Below are 21,919 nucleotides of genomic sequence, written 5' to 3'. Positions count from 1 at the left end.
TTTAAACCCTAATGAATGAGAAATGGCAAGTAAACCCCATAATTACATATCTGCCATCATGCAAAAGGGTCCGAATAAGTATCCGAGTATTTGAACCCCAATGCATGAGAAATGGCAAATAAACACCATAATTACATATCTGCCATCATGCAAGAGGGTCCGAATAAGTGTCCGAGTGTTTAAACCCAAATGCATGAGAAATGGCAAGTAAGCACCATAATTACATATCTGCCATCATGCAAGAGGGTCCGAATAAGTGTCGAAGTGGTTAAGCCCTAATGCGTGAGAAATGACAAGTAAACACCATAATTACATTTCTGTCATCATGCAAGGGGTCCGAATAAGTGTCCGAGTCTTTAAACCGTAATGCATGAGAAATGGCAAATAAAGACCCTAAGTACATATCTCCGATCATGCAAGAGGTTCCGATTAAGTGTCCGAGTGTTTAAACCCTAATGCATAAGAAATGGCAAGTAAACACCATAATTACATATCTGCCATCATGCAAGAGGGTCCGAATAAGTGTCCGAGTGTTTAAGCCCAAATGCATGAGAAACGGAAACTAAAGACCAAAATTACATATCTGCCATCATGCAAGAGGGTCCGAATAAGTGTCCGAGTATTTAAAACCTAATGCATGAGAAATGGCAAATAAACACCACAAGTACATATCCGCCATCATGCAAAAGGATCTGAAAAAGTGTTCGAGTATTTGAACCCTAATGCATGAGAAATGGCAAATAAACACAATAATTACATATCTGCCATCATGCAGGAGGGTCCGAATAAGTGTCCGAGTGTTTAAACCCTAATGCATGAGAAATGGCAAGTAAACACCATAATTACATATCTGTCATCATGCAAGAGGGTCCGAATTAGTGTCCAAGTGGTTAAGCCCTAATGCGTGAGAAATGGCAAGTAAACACCATAATTACATATCTCCCATCAAGCAAGAGGGTCAGAATATGTGTCCGAGTATTTAAACCCTAATGCATGAGAAATGGCAAATAAACACCACAATTACATATCTGCCATCATGCAAGAGGGTCCGATTAAGTGTCCGAGTGTTTAAACCCTAATGCATAAGAAATGGCCAGTAAACACCATAATTACATATCTGCCATCATGCACGAGGGTCTGAATAAGTGTCCGAGGGTTTAAACCGTAATGCATGAGAAATGTCAAGTAAACACCATAATTACATATCTGCCATCATGCAAGAGGGTCCGAATAAGTGTCCGTGTGTTTAAGCGCTAATGCATGAGAAATGGCAACTAAACACCATAATTACATATCTGCCTTCGTACAAGAGGGTCCGAGTAAGTGTCCGAGTATTTAAACCCTAATGCATGAGAAATGGCAACTAAACACCACAATTACATATCTGCCATCATGCAAGAGGGTCCGAATAAGTGTCCGAGTGCTTATACCCTAATGCATGAGAAATGGCAAGTAAACAACATAATTACATATCTGCCATCAAGTAAGAGGGTCGGAATAAGTGTCCGAGTTTTTAAACCCTAATGCATGAGAATTGGCAAATAAACACCACAATTACATATCTGCCATCATGCAACAGGGTCCGAAGAAGTGTCCAAGTGTTTAAACCCTAATGCATGTGAAATGGCAAGTAAACACCATAATTACATATCCGCCATCAAGCAAAGGGGTCCGAATAAGGGTCCGAGTGTTTAAACCGTAATGCATGAGAAATGGCAAGTAAACACCATAATTACACATCTGCCATCATGCAAGAGGGTCGGTATAAGTGTCCGAGCATTCAAACCCCAATGCATGAAATTTGGCAAATAAACACCATAATTACATATCTGCCACCAAGCAAGAGGGTCAGAATAAGTTTCCGAGTATTTAAACCCTAACGCATGAGATATGGCAAATAAACACTATAACTACATATCTGCCATCATGGAAGAGGGTCGAATAAGTGTCCGAGTGTTTAAGCCCTAATGCATGAGAAATGGCAGGTAAACACCATAATTACATATCTGCCTTCATGCAAAAGGGTCCGAATAAGTGTCCGAGTATTTAAACCCTAATGCATGAGAAATGGCAAGTAAACACCATAATTACATATCTGCCATCATGCAAGAGGGTCCGAATAAGTGTCCGAGTATTCAAACCCCAATGCATGAGATATGGCAAATAAACACCAAAATTACATATCTGCCATCAAGCAAGAGGGTCAGAATTAGTGTCCGAGTATTTAAACCCTCATGCATGAGAAATGGCAAATAAACACCATAATCACATATCTGCCATCATGCAAGAGGGTCCGAATAAGTGTCCGAGTGTTTAAGCCCTAATGCATGAGAAATGGCAAGTAAACACCATAATTACATATCTACCTTCATGCAAATGGGTCCGAATAAGTGTCCGAGTATTTAAACCCCAATGCATTAGAAATGGCAAAGAAACCCCATAATTACATATCTGCCATCATGCAAGAGGGTCCGAATAAGTGTCCGAGTGTTTAAGCCCTAATGCCTGAGAAATGGCAAGTAAACACCCTAAATACAGATCTGCCATCATGCAAGAGGGTCCGAATAAGTGTCTGAGTGTTTAAACCGTAATGCATGAGAATTGGAAAATAAACACCATAATTACATATCTGCCATCATGCAAGAGGGTCCGAATAAGTGTCCGAGTATTTAAACCCTAATGCATAAGAAATGGGAACTAAACACAACAATTACATATCTGCCATCATGCAAGAGGGTCCGAATAAGTGTCAGAGTGTTTAAACCCTACTGTATAACAAACGGAAAGTAAACACCATAATTACATATCTGCCATCATGCATAAGGGTCTGAATAAGTGTCCGAGGGTTTAAACAATCATGCAAGAGGGTCCTAATAAGTGTCCGAGTGTTTAAACCCTAATGCATACGAAATGGCACGTAAACACCATAATTACATATCTACCATCATGCATGAGGGTCAGAATAAGTGTCCGAGGGTTTAAACCGTGATGCATGAGAAATGGCAAGTAAACACCATAATTACATATCTGCCATCATGCAAGAGGGTCCGAATAAGTGTCCGAGGGTTTAAACCGTGATGCATGAGAAATGGCAAGTAAACACCATAATTACATATCTGCCATCATGCAAGAGGGTCCGAATAAGTGTCCGAGTGTTTAAGCCCTAATGCATGAGAAATGGCAGGTAAACACCATAATTACATATCTGACTTCATGCAAGAGGGTCAGAATAAGTGTCCGAGTATTTAAACCCTAATGCATGAGAAATGGCAAATAAACACCATAATTACATATCTGCCATCATGCAAGAGGGTCCGAATAAGTGTCCGAGTGTTTAAGCCCTAATGCATGAGAAATGGCAAGTAAACACCATAATTACATATCTGCCTTCATGCAAAAGGGTCCGAACAAGTGTCCAAGTATTTAAACCCTAATGCATTAGAAATGGCAAAGAAACCCCATAATTACATATCTGCGATCATGCTAGAGGGTCCGAATAAGTGTCCGAGTGTTTAAACCTTAATGCATGAGAAATGGCAAGTAAACACGATAAATACAGATCTGCCATCATGCAAGAGGGCCCGAATAAGTGTCTGAGTGTTTAAACCGTAATGCATGATAATTGGAAAATAAACACCATAATTACATATCTGCCATCATGCAAGAGGTTCCGAATAAGTGTCCGAGTATTTAAACCCTAATGCATGAGAAATGGCAACTAAACACCACAATTACATATCTGCCATCATGCAAGAGGGTCCGAATAAGTGTCCGAGTATTTAAACCCCAATGCATAAGAAATGGCAAGTAAACACCATAATTACATATCTGCCATCATGCATGAGGGTCTGAATATGTGTCCGAGGGTTTAAACCATCATGCAAGAGGGTCCGAATAAGTGTCCGAGTGTTTAAACCCTAATGCATATGAAATGGCACGTAAACACCATAATTACATATCTGCCATCATGCATCAGGGTCAGAATAACTGTCCGAGGGTTTAAACCGTGATGCATGAGAAATGGAAAATAAACACCATAATTACATATCTGCCATCATGCAAGAGGGTCCGAATAAGTGTCCGAGGGTTTAAACTGTGATGCATGAGAAATGGCAAGTAAACACCATAATTACATATCTGCCATCATGCAAGAGGGTCCGAATAAGTGTCCGAGTGTTTAAGCCCTAATGCATGAGAAATGGCAAGTAAACACCATAACTACATATCTGCCTTCATGCAAGAGGGTCAGAATAAGTGTCCGAGTATTTAAACCCTAATGCATGAGAAATGGCAAATAAACACCATAATTACATATCTGCCATCATGCAAGAGGGTCCGAATAAGTGTCCGAGTGTTTAAGCCCTAATGCATGAGAAATGGCAAGTAAACACCATAATTACATATCTGCCTTCATGCAAAAGGGTCCGAATAAGTGTCCGAGTATTTAAACCCTAATGCATTAGAAATGGCAAAGAAACCCCATAATTACATATCTGCCATCATGCTAGAGGGTCCGGATAAGTGTCCGAGTGTTTAAACCTTAATGCATGAGAAATGGCAAGTAAACACGATAAATACAGATCTGCCATCATGCAAGAGGGCCCGAATAAGTGTCTGAGTGTTTAAACCGTAATGCATGATAATTGGAAAATAAACACCATAATTACATATCTGCCATCATGCAAGAGGGTCCGAATAAGTGTCCGAGTATTTAAACCCTAATGCATGAGAAATGGCAACTAAACACCACAATTACATATCTGCCATCATGCAAGAGGGTCCGAATAAGTGTCCGAGTATTTAAACCCCAATGCATAAGAAATGGCAAGTAAACACCATAATTACATATCTGCCATCATGCATTAGGGTCTGAATATGTGTCCGAGGGTTTAAACCATCATGCAAGAGGGTCTGAATAAGTGTCCGAGTGTTTAAACCCTAATGCATAAGAAATGGCAAACAAACACCATAATTACATATCTGCCATCATGCATGAGGGTCAGAATATGTGTCCGAGGGTTTAAACCGTAATGCCTGAGAAATGGCAAGTAAACACCATAATTACATATCTGTCATCATGCAAGAGGGTCCGAATAAGTGTCCGAGAGTTTAAGCACTAATGCATTTGAAATGGAAAGTAAACACCATAATTACATATCTGCCTTCATGCAAGAGGGTCCGAATAAGTGTCCGAGTATTTAAACCCTAATGCATGAGAAATGGAAACTAAACACCACAATTACATATCTGCCATCATGCAAGAGGGTTCGAATAAGTGTCGGAGTGTTTAAGCCCTAGTGCATGAGAAATGGCAAGTAAACACCGAAATTACATATCTGCCATCAAGGAAGAGGGTCTAAATAAGTGTCCGAATATTTAAATACTAATGCATGAGAAATGGCATATAAACGCCGTAATTAAATATCTGCCATCAAGCAAGAGAGTCCGAATAAGTGTCCCAGTGTTTAAACCCTAATGCATGAGAAATAGCAAGTAAACACCATAATTACATATCTGCCATCATGCAAGAGGGTCCGAATAAGTGTCCGAGTATTTAAACCCTAATGCATGAGAAATGGAAATAAACACCATAAGTACATATCTGCCATCATGCAAAAGGGTCCGAATAAGTGTCCGAGTGTTTATACCCTAATGCATGAGAAATGGCAAGTAACACCATAATTACATATCTGCCATCAAGCAAGAGGGTCGGAATAAGTGTCCGAGTATTTAAACCCTAATGCATGAGAAATGGCAAATAAACACCATAATTACATATCTGCCATCATCCAAGAGGGTCCGAATAAGTGTCCGAGTGTTTAAGCCCTAATGCATGAGAAATGGCAAGTAACCACCATAATTACATATCTGCCTTCATGCAAAAGGTCCGAATAAGTGTCCGAGTATTTAAACCCTAATGCATTAGAAATGGCAAAGAAACCCCGTAATTACATATCTGCCATCATGCAAGAGGGTCCGAATAAGTGTCCGAGTGTTTAAGCCCTAATGCATGAGAAATGGCAAGTAAACACCATAAATACAGATCTGCCGTCACGCAAGAGGGTCCGAATAAGTGTCTGAGTGTTTAAACCGTAATGCATGAGAATTGGAAAGTAAACACCATAATTACATATCTGCCATCATGCAAGAGGGTCCGAATAAGTGTCCGAGTATTTAAACCCTAATGCATGAGAAATGGCAACTCAACACCACAATTACATATCTGCCATCATGCAAGAGGGTCCGAATAAGTGTCCGAGTGTTTAAACCCCATTGCATAAGAAATGGCAAGTAAACACCATAATTACAAATCTGCCATAATGCATGAGGGTCTGAATAAGTGTCCGAGGGTTTAAACCATCATGCAAGAGGGTCCGAATAAGTGTCCGAGTGTTTAAACACTAATGCATAAGAAATGGCAAGTAAACACCATAATTACATATCTGCCATCATGCACGAGGGTCAGAATAAGTGTCCGACGGTTTAAACCGTAATGCATGAGAAATGGCAACTAAATACCATAAATACATATCTGTCATCATGCAAGAGGGTCTGAATAAGTGTCCGAGTGTTTAAGCCCTAATGCATGAGAAATGCCAAGTAAACACCACAATTACATATCTGCCTTCATGCAAGAGGGTCCGAATAAGTGTCCGAGTATTTAAACCCTAATGCATGAGAAATGGCAACTAATCACCACAATTACATATCGGCCATCATTCAAGAGGGTCCGAATAAGTGTCCGAGTGTTTAAGCCCTAATGCATGAGAAATGGCAAGTAAACACCGAAAGTACATATCTACCATCAAGGAAGAGGGTCTAAATAAGTGTCCGAATACTTAAATACTAGTGCATGAGAAATGGCAAATAAATGCCGTAATTACATATCTGCCATCAAGCAAGAGAATCCGAATAAGTGTCCCAGTGTTTAAACTATAATGCATGAGAAATGGCAAGTAAACACCATAATTACATATTTGCCATAATGCAAGAGGGTCCGAATAAGGGTCCGAGTGTTTAAACCCTAATGCATGAGAAATGGCAAGTAAACACCATAATTACATATCTGCCATCATGCAAGAGGGTCAGAATAAGTGTCCGGATATTTAAACCCCAATGCATGAGAAATGGCAAATAAACACCATAATTACATAGCTGTCATCAAACAAGAGTGTCAGAATAAGTGTCCGAGTATTTAAACCCTAATGCATGAGAAATGGCAAGTAAACACCATAATTACATATATGCCATCATGCAAGAGGGTTCGAATAAGTGTCCGAGTGTTTAAACCGTAATGCATGAGAAATGGCAATTAAACACCATAATTACATATCTGCCATCATGCAAGAGGGTCCAAATAAGTGTCCGAGTGTTTAAACCCTAATGCATAAGAAATGGCAAGTAAATGCCATAATTACACATCTGCCATCATGCATGAGGGTCAGAATAAGTGTCCGAGGGTTTAAACTGTAATGCATGAGAAATGGCAAATAAACACCATAATTACATATCTGCCATCTTGCAAGAGGGTCCGAATAACTGTCCGAGTGTTTAAACCCTAACGCATAAGAAACGGCAAGTAAACTCCATAATTACATATCTCCCATGAGGGTCTGAATAAGTGTCCGAGGGTTTAAACCATCATGCAAGAGGGTCCGAATAAGTGTTCGAGTGTTTAAACCCTACTGCATAAGAAATGGCAAGTAAACACCATAATTACATATCTGCCATCATGCATGAGGGTCAGAATAAGTGTCCGAGGGTTTAAACCGTAATGCATGAGAAATGGCAAGTAAACACCATAATTACATATCTGCCATCATGCAAGAGGGTCCGAATAAGTGTCCGAGTGTTTAAGCCCTAATGCATGAGAAATGGCAAGTAAACACCATAATTACATATCTGCCTTCATGCAAGAGGGTCAGAATAAGTGTCCGAGTATTTAAACCCTAATGCATGAGAAATGGCAAATAAACACCATAATTACATATCTGCCATCATGCAAGACGGTCCGAATAAGTGTCCGAGTGTTTAAGCCCTAATGCATTAGTAATGGTAAGTAAACACCATAACTACATATCTGTTTTCATGCAAAAGGGTCCGAATAAGTGTCCGAGTATGTAAACCGTAATGCATTAGAAATGTCAAAGAAACCCCATAATTACATATTTGCCATCAAGCAAGAGAGTCCGAATAAGTGTCCCAGTGTTTAAACCCTAATGCATGAGAAAGGGCAAGTAAACACCATAATTACATATCTGCCATCATGCAAGAGGGTCGGAATAAGTGTCCGAGTATTTAAACCCTAATGCATGAGAAATGGCAAGTAAACACCATAATTACATATTTGCCATAATGCAAGAGGGTCCGAATAAGCGTCCGAGTGTTTAAACCCTAATGCATGAGAAATGGCAAGTAAACACCATAATTACATATCTGCCATCATGCAAGAGGGTCGGAATAAGTGTCCGAGTATTTAAACCCCAATGCATGAGAAATGGCAAATAAACAACATAATTACATATCTGCCATCAAACAAGAGTGTCTGAATAAGTGTCCGAGTATTTAAACCCTAATGCATGAGAAATGGAAAATAAACACCATAATTACATATCTGCCATCATGCAAGAGGGTTCGACTAAGTGTCCGAGTGTTTAAACCGTAATGCATGAGAAATGGCAAGTAAACACCATAATTACATATCTAGAGGGTCCGAATAAGTGTCCGAGTGTCTAAACCCTAATGGATAAGAAATGGCAAGTAAACGCCACAATTACATATCTACCATCATGCATGAGGGTCAGAATAAGTGTCCGAGGGTTTAAACCGTAATGCATGAGAAATGACAAATAAACACCAGCATTACATATCTGCCATCATGCTAGAGGGTCCGAATAAGTGTCCGAGTGTTTAAACCCAAATGCATAAGAAATGGCAAGTAAACACCATAATTACATATCTGCCATCATGCATGAGGGTCTGAATATGTGTCCGAGGGTTTAAACCATCATGCATGAGGGTCCGAATAGGTGTCCGAGTGTTTAAACCCTATTGCATAAGAAATGGCAAGTAAACACCATAATTACATATCTGCCTTCATGCAAGAGGGTCAGAATAAGTGTCCGAGTATTTAAACCTTAATGCATGAGAAATGGCAACTAAACACCATAATTACATATCTGCCATCATGCAGAGGGTCCGGATAAGTGTCCGAGTGTTTAAGCCCTAATGCATGAGAAATGTCAAATAAACACCATAATTACATATCTGCCATCATGCAAGAGGGTCCGAATAAGTGTCCGAGTGTTTAAGCCCTAATGCATGAGAAATGGCAAGTAAACACCATAATTACATATCTGCCTTCATGCAAATGGGTCCGAATAAGTGTCCGAGTATTTAAACCCCAATGCATTAGAAATGGCAAAGAAACCCCATAATTACATATCTGCCATCATGCAAGAGGGTCCGAATAAGTGTCCGAGTGTTTAAGCCCTAATGCCTGAGAAATGGCAAGTAAACAGCATAAATACAGATCTGCCATCATGCAAGAGGGTCGGAATAAGTGTCCGAGTATTTAAACCCTAATGCATGAGAAATGGCAAATAAACACCATAAGTACATATTTGCCATCATGCAAGAGGGACTGAATAAGTGTCCAAGTGTTTATACCCTAATGCATGAGAAATGGCAAGTAAACACCATAATTACATATCTGGGGATCAAGCAAGAGGGTCGGAATAAGTGTCCGAGTATTTAAACCCTAATGCATGAGAAATGGCAAATAAACACCATAATTACATGTTTGCCATCATGCAAGAGGGTCCGAATAAGTGTCCGAGTGTTTAAACCCTAATGCATGAGAAATGGCAAGTAAACACCATAATTACATATTTGCCATAATGCAAGAGGGTCTGAATCAGCGTCCGAGTGTTTAAACCCTAATGCATGAGAAATGGCAAGTAAACACCATAATTACATATCTGCCATCATGCAAGAGGGTCCGAACAAGTGTCCAAGTGTTTAAACCCTAATGCATGAGAAATGGCAAGTAAACACCATAATTACATATCTGCCATCATGCAAGAGCGTTAGAATAAGTGTCCGAGTGTTTGGACCCTAATGCATGTGAAATGGCAAATAAACACCAGAATTACATATCTGCTATCATGCAAGAGGGTCCGAATATGTGTCCGAGTGTTTAAACCCTAATGCATGAGAAGTGGCAAGTAAACACCATAATGACATATCTGCCATCATGCAAGAGGGTCGGAATAGGTGTCCGAGTATTTAAACCCTAATGCATGAGAAATGGCAACTAAACACCATAATTACACAACTGCTATCATGCAAGAGGGTCCCAATAAGTGTCCGCGTATTTAAACCCTAATGCATGAGAAACAGCAAATAAACACCATAATTACATATCTGCCATCATGCAAGGGGGTCCGAGTTAGGGTCCGAGTGTTTAAACCCTAATGCATGAGAAATGGCAACTAAACACCACAATTACATATCTGCCATCATGCAAGAGGGTCCGAATAAGTGCCCGAGTATTTAAACCCTAATGCATGAGAAATGGCAAATAAACACCATAAGTACAAATCTGCGATCATGCAAGAGTGTCCGAATAAGTGTCCGAGTGTTTAAACCCTAATGCATGAGAAATGGCAAGTAAACACCATAATTACGTATCAGCCATCATGCAAGAGGGTCGGAATTAGGGTCCGAGTGTTTAAATCCTAATGCACGACAAATGGCAAGTAAACACCATAATTACATATCTGCAATCGTGCCAGAGGGTCCGAATAATTTTTCGAGTGTTTAAACCCTAATGCATGAGAAATGGCAAGTGAACACCATAATTACACATCTGTCATCACGCAAGAGAGCCGGAATAAGTGTTCGAGTATTTAAACCCTAATGCATGAGAAATGGAAAATAAACACCATAAGTACATATCTGCGATCATGCAAGAGGGTCCGAAGAAGTGTCCGAGTGTTTAAACCCCAATGGATGAGAAATGCCAAGTAAACACCATAATTACATATTTGCCATAATGCAAGAGGGTCCGAATAAGTGTCCGAGTGTTTAAACCCTAATGCATGAGAAATGGCAAGTAAACACCATAACTACATATCTGCCATCATGCAAGAGGGTCGGAATAAGTGTCAGAGTATTTAAACCCCAATGCATGAGAAATGGCAAATAAACACCATAATTACATATCTGCCATCAAACAAGAGGGTCAGAATAAGTGTCCGAGTATTTAAACCCTAATGCATGAGAAATGGCAAGCAAACACCATAATTACATATCTGCCATCATGCCAGAGGGTCCGAATAAGTGTCCGAGTGTTTAAACCCTAATGCATAAGAAATGGCAAGTAAACGCCATAATTACATATCTGCCATCATGCATGAGGGTCAGAATAAGTGTCCGAGGGTTTAAACCATAATGCATGAGAAATGGCAAATAAACACCATAATTACATATCTGCCATCATGCAAGAGGGTCCGAATAAGTGTCCGAGTGTTTAAACCCTAATGCATAAGAAATGGCAAGTAAACACCATAATTACGTATCTGCCATCATGCATGAGGGGCTGAATAAGTGTCCGAGGGCTTAAACCCTAATGCATGAGAAATGGCCAATAAACACCACAATTACATATCTGCCATCATGGAAGAGGGTCCGAATAACTGTCCGAGTGTTTGAACCCTAATGCATAAGAAATGGCAAGTAAACACCATAATTACATACCAACCATCAAGGAAGAGGGTCTGAATACGTGTTCGAATATTTAAACCCTAATGCATGAGAAATGGCAAATAAACACCGCCATTACATATCTGCCGTCATGCAAGAGAGTCCGAATAATTGTCCGTGTGTTTAAACCCTAACGCATGAGAAATGGCAAGTAAACACCACAATTACATATCTGCCATCATGCAAAAGGGTCCGAATAAGTGTCCGAGTATTTAAACCCTAATGCATGAGAAGGGGCCAGTAAACACCATAATTACATATCTGCCATCATGCCAGAGGGTCGGTATAGGTGCCCGAGTATTTAAACCCTAATGCATGAGAAATGGCAAGTACACACCGTAATTACATATCTGCCATCATGCAAGAGGGTCCGAATAAGTGTCCGATTTTTTAAACCCTAATGCATGAGAAATGGCAAGTAAACACCATAATTGCACATGTGCTATCATGCAAGAGGGTCCGAATAAGTGTCCGAGTATTTAAACCCTAATGCACGAGAAACGGCAAATAAACACCATAATTACATATCTGCCATCATGCAAGGGGGTCCGAGTTATGGTCCGAGTGTTTAAACCCTAATGCATGAGAATTGGCAGGTAAACACCATAATTACGTATCTGCCTCATGCAAGAAGGTCCGAATAAGTGTCCGAGTATTTAAAACCTATTGCATGAGAAATGGCAAATAAACACCATAAGTACAAATCTGCGATCATGCAAGAGGGTCCGAATAAGTGTCCGAGTGTTTAAACCCTAATGCATGAGAAATGGCAAGTAAACACCATAATTACATATCAGCCATCATGCAAGAGGGTCGGAATAAGTGTCCGAGTATTTAAACCCTAATGCATGAGAAATGGCAAATAAACACCATAATTACATATCTCCAATCATGCAAGTGGGTCCGTACAGGTGTCCAAGTATTTAAACCCTAAGGCATGAGAATGCAAAATAATGACCATAATTACATATCTGTCGTCATGCAAGAGGCTCCGAATAAGTGTCCGAGTGTTTAAACTCGAATGCATGAGAAGTGGGAAGTAAACACCATAATTACATATCTGCCTTCACGCAAGAGGGTCCGAATAAGTGTCCAAGTATTTAAACCTTAATGCATGAGAAATGGCCAATAAACACCACAATTACATATCTGCCATCATGCAAGAGGGTCCGAATAAGTGTCCGAGTGTTTGAACACTAATCCATATGAAATGGCAAGTAAACACCATAATTACATACCAGCCATCAAGGAAGAGGGTCTGAATACGTGTTCCAATAATTGCATATCTGCCATCATGCAAGTTGGTCCGTACAGGTGTCCAAGTATTTAAACCCTAAGGCATGAGAATGCAAAATAATGACCATAATTACATATCTGTCGTCATGCAAGAGGCTCCGAATAAGTGTCCGAGTGTTTAAACCCTAATGCTTGAGAAATGGCAAATAAACACTGTAATTACATATCTGCCGTCATGCAAGAGAGTCAGAACACTACAACAAGTTGGGTCTTGAATGACGAAATTTTTTTGTCTCTAAAGAGCTAATTTCGTCACTATAGATATTTGTGAGGAAATATTTTCGTCACCGGTTTCGTCATTGAATGTTTGTCACTAAAAACCAACGTGACGAAAAATAATTTCGTCACTAATGAAATTACTTCAGTGACGAAATTTTTTGTCACCAATAAAACAACATTTTGTCACCAAACATTCTCATTTTCGTCACCAAATAGTTATTCAGTACCATATTTATGACTTTAGTTGACGAATAAATTTGTCACGCATGTTGATCATTGATGAGGAAATAATTTCGTCACAATAAGATGTAAAGATGACGAAATTTTTCGTCTTCAAAAGTCATAATTTTTTGTCACCAATAAAACAAAATTTTGTCGCAAAAAATTCTCATTTTCGTCACCAAATAATTGTTCAGTACCATATTTATAACTTTAGTTGACGAATAAATTTGTCACGCATGTTGATCATTGATGAGGAAATAATTGTCACAATAAGATGTAAAGGTGACGAAATTTTTTGTCTTCAAAAGTCATACATGGATGACGAAATATATTTCGTCATAAATATATATACACGTGACTAAATTTTTAGTCACCAAACAACAAAATAAATAAAAGCTTTCATATATAAACTACAATAAATTTTGTCACAAATTTTTTTTATTAGTGACGAATAATCACTTTGTCATAATAAGAAGTACAAATGACGAAAAATTTCGTCACTAAAGTTGTTCCATATTTTATATTCAATTTAAGTTATTATTTCACAAACATCTCTGCTCAGATCCCAGTAGCCTTTTAATTGTACTAAGAAATCCACTAGCTATTATACACCACTCCACACAAAAATTCACTAAACCATTATATTATAAATCAAAATGTATCCATCAAACAACTTTAATAATAATCCATTATGTATAACAAAAAAATCATCAAAGCAAATCCCAAAATGAATTAATGTGGAGTCCACAAAAAAAATCAACACTCAATCTTGATTTGCAACTACAACTAAGCACCAGTTCAGGAAATAAATAAATAATTCAACACTTGATCTTGATTTGCAAATATGCTTCCAAACGTCATCAAAAACCAATCTGCAAAGAAAATAAATAAGGAAGACATTAATATATTATTAATTACATCTAAAATCATATTTAAATAATTTTATTTTATAAACCAATTTAATAGAAATGCATATAACAATCCAAAACTTCAAAGAGTTGAAGTAATCCTTAATGATAAGCAACACAGATAACAGAAAATGACAAAAGATTGCAAGAATACCATGTATCACTAGCACTAATGCCAACAAGAACCAAAGAGAATCACATGACGTGTTCACAACCTAATCAATCCATAGTTCTCTGTGCACTGCATTAACCACAATGTGGAGACTGTTCTAGACCTATCTGGTATGACAATCTTCATTACATAAAGATCATAATCGAAAAGAATTTAAGTTCAATTATCATATTATATAATTAGTAGTCTCTACTTCAGAGGTTCTGACACACATTATTGCTCATTTTTTTCTTTTATAGATGATATGCCAAGATTAGTTCAAGGTGACTCTGCAAGAGTTGTTCAAATTTTTGCAAACCTAATTAGCAATTCTATCAAGTTTACTACGTGTAAGTGCAACTGTCACACTGCCTGATTTGCAAGCTCAATGTTTTTGTGTTTCGATAAATCAATTTGCAATGCAGCTTAAACAGTGAATGAAACTAAGAGACAAGAGGGAAAAAAAAAGGTCCAAGTAATTTTTTTTATCAAAGTTAACATACAGATAAGAATAGAAAAGAGGAATACATAAGCAAAAGTGCTCTTTCAATTAACTGCCTATAAGTCTATCTCAATGCCAAAAAAACTAGATTCCTCTAATGATCTCCAACAAAGTTTTGAATTGATATGGGTTTTTCTAATACATATTTGCTTCTTATTTTCTATGAGGCTTCTCATCACCATTCTGTTTCCTCTACCTAATTCATTTTTATCAAAATTTTATGATTTTATTTCTATGTAAGAGGCATAACTGATTTTATAATTTGACATCTGGATGACAGCTTAAAAGAATGTACCCCAATCAACAGTTCATAATTAGGGCATTCAGGCTAATGAAAGACTCATAAAGGCGAAGGTTTTGATGTTGGAATCTCTCAGATCATTACTTCATTACACATTGCTAAATTCCAAGTAACATAATCTAGTTTGTCAATGATTAATATTTTGAATCATCCAAACTTCATTAAAGGAGGATTGTAACACAATTTAAAGCATCAAAAAAAAAAAAAAAAGAAAAAGCACAAGTTCATTCATTTACAAGAGAATTAATTTTCTTTAGAGAGTAAAGGTAAAACCAGCAGGATTTAATTTTCCAAGTGGCTTACAGCTGGCTACATTGTTCTGCGAGGATGGTGTGAGAATCCAAACACTTCTAGCAACGGCAGGAAGTTTCATCTCAATCCAAAGGAATCATGGAGTACACATAAAACAATTTTGAAGCAATATGTAAACCACGCAAAGAGATCCTGCAAAAAAGATAACAAAGTGATTCTTTGGTTTGAAGTTGATGACACTGGCTGTGGTATGTACCTCAGAGCTATGTAATGGACTCTTAACTACCTACAACATAATACATTCAATTTCAAAAAAAAAAAAAAATTCTTGATTGACCTCTCTCCTTTATTTTCTTATTGTAGGAATCGATCCAAGCAAATGGGAGTCTGTTTTTGAAAGCTTTGAGCAAGCTGATCCCTCAACAACTCGCACGTAAGCAGATTTCCATGCTGTACATCCTCCACTGGTTAAATTTATTAATAAGAATCCATTATTGAGTAAATGTGAAGTCTATTGTGCTGTTACAATTATTGTTTATATGCTATAATAAACTCTATAATGAATTTCTTGAACTCTTTTTCCATTTTCAGGCATGGTGGCACTGGCCTTGGCCTATGCATTGTGCGAACCTTGGTGAGTAAAAGCATTTTCCCTGGTATAAAATTTTTGTCACGAAAACCGAAACACTAGAACTAGAGCAAAACAAAATCTCAATCAGGTTGACACATGTGACATTTGGGTTGACTCATAATTCATCTTATTTGAAATGTAACTAAAAAATGTCACTTATTATTTTCTGTATTTTGCACACCACCTCTTTGTGGATCTCCTTATTCTATCTTACAATGTGAGGTGCTAACAGGTGAACAAGATGGGTGGAGAAATCAAAGTGGTAAAGAAGAATGGCCCGGGCACTCTAATGCGATTATACTTGCTTCTCGGTACATCAGCAGATACTGCAGGAAAGCATTGTCAACTAAAATTTACTGAACATAGCTTGATGGTAAGTTACTTCATTCTGACATGTAAATATTTTTTACCAAGAACCCTTGATCTCCTAGTGAGGTGCAAAGATTCTAGCCAACGAAAATAAGGGAAATTATTGATAACATGTAATCTAGTACACAGAGTCCAAAATTGTTTTCTGCAATACTTTTGCTGCAAACAGTTCTTGGATCTAGACAATGAAATCTAAAGATCACAAGATTTATGTAGTACTCTCTTCGCTTTTCCCTCTTTACCTTCCTCCCTCTGCATAGAATACATGGCCATGAATAGGTAGGACAAACTTCATACTGGAGTCTAAAAACTGATATGAAATTCAGCTGAAATAATTTTTTATTCAAACTCATGTGTGAAAGATTTTGACAGCAATGATTGATATGTTCAAAATTGGAATGCAGGTCCTACTTGCACTGAATGGTAAAATGGGTAGATTGAAAATGTCTCAGTGGTTACAGAAAAACGAAGTGCTTACCTGGGAAGCATCTGAATGGAATGAGCTGACTCAAATTCTTCAGGAACGCTTTAAAGCCAAAAGTAATGCACAATGTTCACCTACAGAATGCTCAAAAGCCGAATCATTAAATAAGCAAGAAGTGAAGGATTCAGTGTTCATCATAGTTGTTGACATAGGCCTACTTGACTTGAACACGGATATATGGAAGGAACAGTTAAATTTCCTTGATAAATACTGCGGGAAAGCAAAGTTTGCATGGATACTAAACCATGACACCTCCAACACCATTAAGATGGAGCTTCGTAGTAAAGGGCATCTATTGATGGTTAATAGACCACTATACAAGGCAAAAATGATTCAAATTTTGGAAGCTGCAATAAAGGAGAGAAATCTTGAGCTGCAAAAGAAAACTAATGCCTTCAAATCTATGACAGCAGAAGGTGATTTGCATGAATGTCTCGAATTAGATCCCATTCAGTATGATGCAGACAGTTCTGATGATTCTGATAAGTCCGAAATGGGAAGTTCTAAGTCAGAAAACTAATGCTTTCAATCGTCCTCTGTTGGTCAAATATAAAACTACTCTTCAGTATATCATTTAAAACAACTACAAGAAGATAAAAATAACTCTGTATTCGTATAAATTAATTGAGGTATTAATTAAATAAAAGAAAAGAGATGTACATTCTGCTAGCTGCGATTGCCGCTGATAAACATTGGAACAAAACTAATAACAAAGCGGAGCTCCTGCAGCACTGACAACTATGGTAGAATTTGTGCAAAAATTTGACCTTAAGTAAATTGAATTTCAAGTTTCATAAGCAGTACCTTATGTGGAAGATTGGAGTAAAGTAAAACAAATGAGAAAATTGGAAGAATGTAGAAAAAAACCCTCCTATCAAGAAAAACCCCAATCTGCAACAAATATGTTACATCAAGTTAGGAAGGAGGAAATGTACTTTAACTCAAGTTGGACAATTTCAAAGAGATCCAAATTCTAAGCAACGTGTATGCTGTATAGAGTTTTAACCAGATGTCACTACAAAAATATTTCCTCACAAATATCTATAGTGACGAAATTAGCTCTTTGGAGACAAAAAAAATTCGTCATCCAAGACCCAAAATTTGAGTAATAATCCTTATAGAATTAAGAGAGTCTTTAGCCTATAAATATATGTGTAACATCAATGAAGAGTTAATATTACGAAAATTTGAAATTGTGTTTGTGTGATTAGCCTATCCAATAGAAGAGTTAATGCATCACAAAATGGAGAGGGGCACACTCAAGTGGAGGACTAATCTTACTGAGTGAGTGAGAGTCAAGCATGCCTGGGGCGCCTCCTGGAAATTGCCCCCAAGTGTCTAAGCTCAAGGCTAAGGCACCGCTATGGTAGTATCTGGTTGGTCCAAGTGCCACCTTATTAGACTAACACTAGGAGTTGGGACCAAAACATATGGAGGTGATATGGCAATTTTCATGGACGAGTCACGTGATAGGAAGAATCATGTACCTACAATTTTCTAATTAAAGCTTAAATAAAGAAGTAGATCAAAATATAGCTTAATAATATTTTCTAACAATATTGGATCCAATCATTCCACCCCCTAAAAATCAACTTTATCCTCAAGGTTGGCTATGAAAGTTTATCCAACACTTTCATGATTGAAGGATAATTTTACCATATAAAGTCCTCTTTTCACAACAATATTTCTAATTCCAGTGTTTACCACAATTCCAACAGAGACATTTTGTTGTTCATTCCTTGAGTCTCTCTTGTGCGCGCCTGTCAAGAGCTTAATTTTGAATATTTGATGTGTTTGTTTGAGTTATCCCAACATAAAATAATACACCATAATGAATCAGTGCATCACCACATTATTGTTCTGAGCCTATTTAGGAAGCCATTTTGCATGTGAAATATAGTCTGAAGGATTGTCTCCTTCTAGTTGCAGGAATTCCATCAGCTAGAATTTAGGAAGCAAGTTTCTGTTTTTTAATCACATGCCCCAATACCACCAGCCAGAATTTGGTTGACTTAGTGTTAATTGTAGAAATTTTCTTGCTTTGTTTGCTCCCAATTCTGCTCATAGGATTCAACATAATGAACAACACTTTCAAAGTTCGCTCTTTTCAATTTTTTTGAGACACCTAAACAAAGACCTTTCTGATCAGGGTGAGTAAAGATTCATTTAAGTGGCTAGAACCATGGCGCATGGGATACACACCAAATTAATTTCAAATACCAATTGATGATACAGTCAAATCTTCGACAAAAATAACAAAACAAAATTAGGAAATAGGTGAGAGTTGAAAACTTCAAGGGTGTCCAACTTCCAAACAATCACTTTAAGGGTGACTAATCTCCAACCAAGCCATAGGCTAAAAATGGCTAGCCAACAGGAAATGGGTACGTAGTGATGGAAGCCAAGTAAGAAAGGGTTGGTTGAAGTAACTTGGGTCAGATTTATATTAAACTGAGATTAATTGAGAGGAGTTTGTTATAAACTTTTTCTCTCCCCTTTTATGTTAAAAGAAGTAGTTTTGCTATGATAGATGTGGAATCTTCATGTGTAACTATGTCTATACAAATGGCAACTTATGGAAGAAGGGCATGTATGAGTCATCCCAACAACCAAGTGTTATTTCATATCCCATGAAGCAGGGGACAGTTGTGGTATTGTTCAACACCTGGTCAAAGGAAAAGAACATGTCACACACGGAGAAGTATTCCATCAAGTCAATGGAAGTAAGTCTGCATTACATAAGAAAAGGAGGACATGGCAATCTGTGAAGCCTCAACCATAAAAAATCAGTAGTGTAGAATGTGTAGCTTCTCTTTGAATTAATGGAGGCATTGGAAAGTTGGGACAAGTGGGGCAACCAGAGTGTGAGAGCAAGACACACTAGATAAGGAGTGCAACAATGAAGAAGGTGGAGGACATGCAGTCTTGAAAACAGAAGGATGTGAGGTGCTGATGTTTGAACTTGCACGCAGCCAGCCAACCATTATAAATAGCCAACGCAAAGATAAAATGAGGGTTGCGCACCACCAATACATCAAACAGCGTCAATTTCAATTCTCAATTTAGCCTTGTACAATTAGTTTATCAACACTTGGTTGCAGTGCAGTTTGCCATTTTCAATTCTAGTTGTCTTTGAAAATATCAAGTTATTTGTATTATCTTTGAATTCAAGCCTGCAGTTATTTGTGTTTAAACTCCACACAGTTGCATAATAATTTGACTGCATCTAAAAAAGTAGTTTAAATCCTCTTCATTAAGGCAAAGATTTGACTTGCAGTTTTTACCCTTAGACTGCACACAAACGCGTGGTAGGCATTAGTCTTTGCACTCAGTTGCAGATCATAACTAAAGTAGTGAGTAGTGTTCACTTCACATTCACTTCCCCAGGAGGCTGTTAAATCCTCTTCATTAAGGCAAAGATTTGACTTGCAGTTTTTACCCTAAGCTTTCGCACATTCAAATCATTCAGCAGGTCATGAATAATTACTGAATTCATCAATCAAATTCAATATTCAAACATATAAATTGATTTGACCTATAATATTTTAAATAAAACATGTCGTGATTTGTGGCAACATGAAAATAAAAATTACAAATAAAATAGTTCATACTTCAGGTAGTTGCAGAGGAGCTTTAACCATGGTTCATCCTTCAAATAATCCCCTAACACTAAGACTACACGAGCTACTGTACCATCAAAAGATGTAAATTACTGATTTCACCTATGGTTTGGAACTATTACTGATCATTGTGTCAAACTGGACAAACAGAAATCAACAGGCTTGTTAAACATGTAAGCTAACTGTACTGTCAAGCTGCCATAGATGGCCCTTTATTCAATGAAAAAAAAAAAAAAAAAAACATATGTCTACATATACTTGTACAGATATATCAGCAAGAAAATTGGAAAAATCATGGATCAATCAATCAAAACAACAAGATAAAGAAGAAATTGAAAAATTAAATTGAGAATTGAAATAGAATTGAAATACTGGAACAATTTTTTCAGCAAAACGAACCTCACTTTTGCTTCGAATCAGGAGACGACTTCTTCGTAGTGAACCACTGAGTATCCAACTTCTCGATCTCTAATCTTCATCAAACCTCAACTCGCTCTACTATTACTCCATCTTCTATCGATTTGTAATACACTGAAAAATCCCCAAATTCATCTACTTAAAATCAACAGTGACTCAATGCTTAACACACATTTCGAGATTAGAGATTTGAAGTAAAATTGCAAGCCAAAGTGACATGAGATTGCCGGAGTCGAAGAGTTCAAGATCTTAAGGAAGTTGAGGACGACTACTTCGATTCTTGCTCAGATCTCAACAGAATAATTTCAATTTCAAAGATTGATATTCACATATACATAGTATATAGAGTTACATATACATGTGTGTTTACCTGAGAAGGAGGAAGGATATTAGCATAGCAGAGGTGCTGATCTGAGAACATCAAGGAGAGAGAGAGAGAGAAGAGATTGTGAGATTCAAACCAGTCTGTGAGACCGAGAGAGAGAGAGAGAACGATCAGTGTTTGTGAAGGACTAGGGCAAATGTAAGGAAGAGGGGAAAATAAATAAAGGAAAATAAGGAATAAATTGACTATTTGCGACTGCTAATATGGCGGTCGCAAATTATATTGTAGTAAAAAGTCATTTTTCTAGTAGTGGGAGAAACTAGACGAGACAAATTAACGAACTTTCTAATAAGTAATTCTAAATCATGTGTACACTGCGTGTCTCATTAGTTTCAAAAATTAGGAAAAACATTAATTCTGAAAATTAAGGAAAACAAAGATTAAAAAAAATAGAGA

General features: G+C 37.6%; 1 protein-coding gene across 1 annotated transcript; it reads left to right on the top strand.

Annotated features, from left to right (window-relative positions):
• Positions 1-14,646: 14,646 nt before the first annotated feature.
• Positions 14,647-17,621, top strand: LOC114287128 (histidine kinase 1). Its single transcript, XM_082912880.1, has 7 exons — positions 14,647-14,693; positions 14,823-14,912; positions 15,671-15,865; positions 15,981-16,050; positions 16,209-16,251; positions 16,481-16,621; positions 17,022-17,621. The coding sequence occupies exons 2-7, from the start codon at positions 14,828-14,830 to the stop codon at positions 17,619-17,621; spliced, it is 1,134 nt and encodes a 377-aa protein (XP_082769006.1). The 5' UTR covers positions 14,647-14,693; positions 14,823-14,827.
• The last annotated feature ends 4,298 nt before the right edge of the window (positions 17,622-21,919 follow it).

This window comes from Camellia sinensis, unplaced genomic scaffold, assembly GCF_055761805.1.
Source record: "Camellia sinensis isolate YWXY unplaced genomic scaffold, ASM5576180v1 Unanchor6, whole genome shotgun sequence".
NCBI lineage: Eukaryota > Viridiplantae > Streptophyta > Magnoliopsida > Ericales > Theaceae > Camellia > Camellia sinensis.
This window is presented reverse-complemented; position numbering and strand designations above follow the sequence as displayed.

Coding starts and splice junctions, on each gene's coding strand:
- LOC114287128 (XM_082912880.1), top strand. CDS start 14,828: ATGCCAAGATTAGTTCAAGGTGACTCTGCAAGAGTTGTTCAAATTTTT. Junction 14,913..15,670: donor TTCTATCAAGTTTACTACGT/GTAAGTGCAACT, acceptor AGTGGCTTACAG/CTGGCTACATTGTTCTGCGA. Junction 16,252..16,480: donor TATGCATTGTGCGAACCTTG/GTGAGTAAAAGC, acceptor AGGTGCTAACAG/GTGAACAAGATGGGTGGAGA.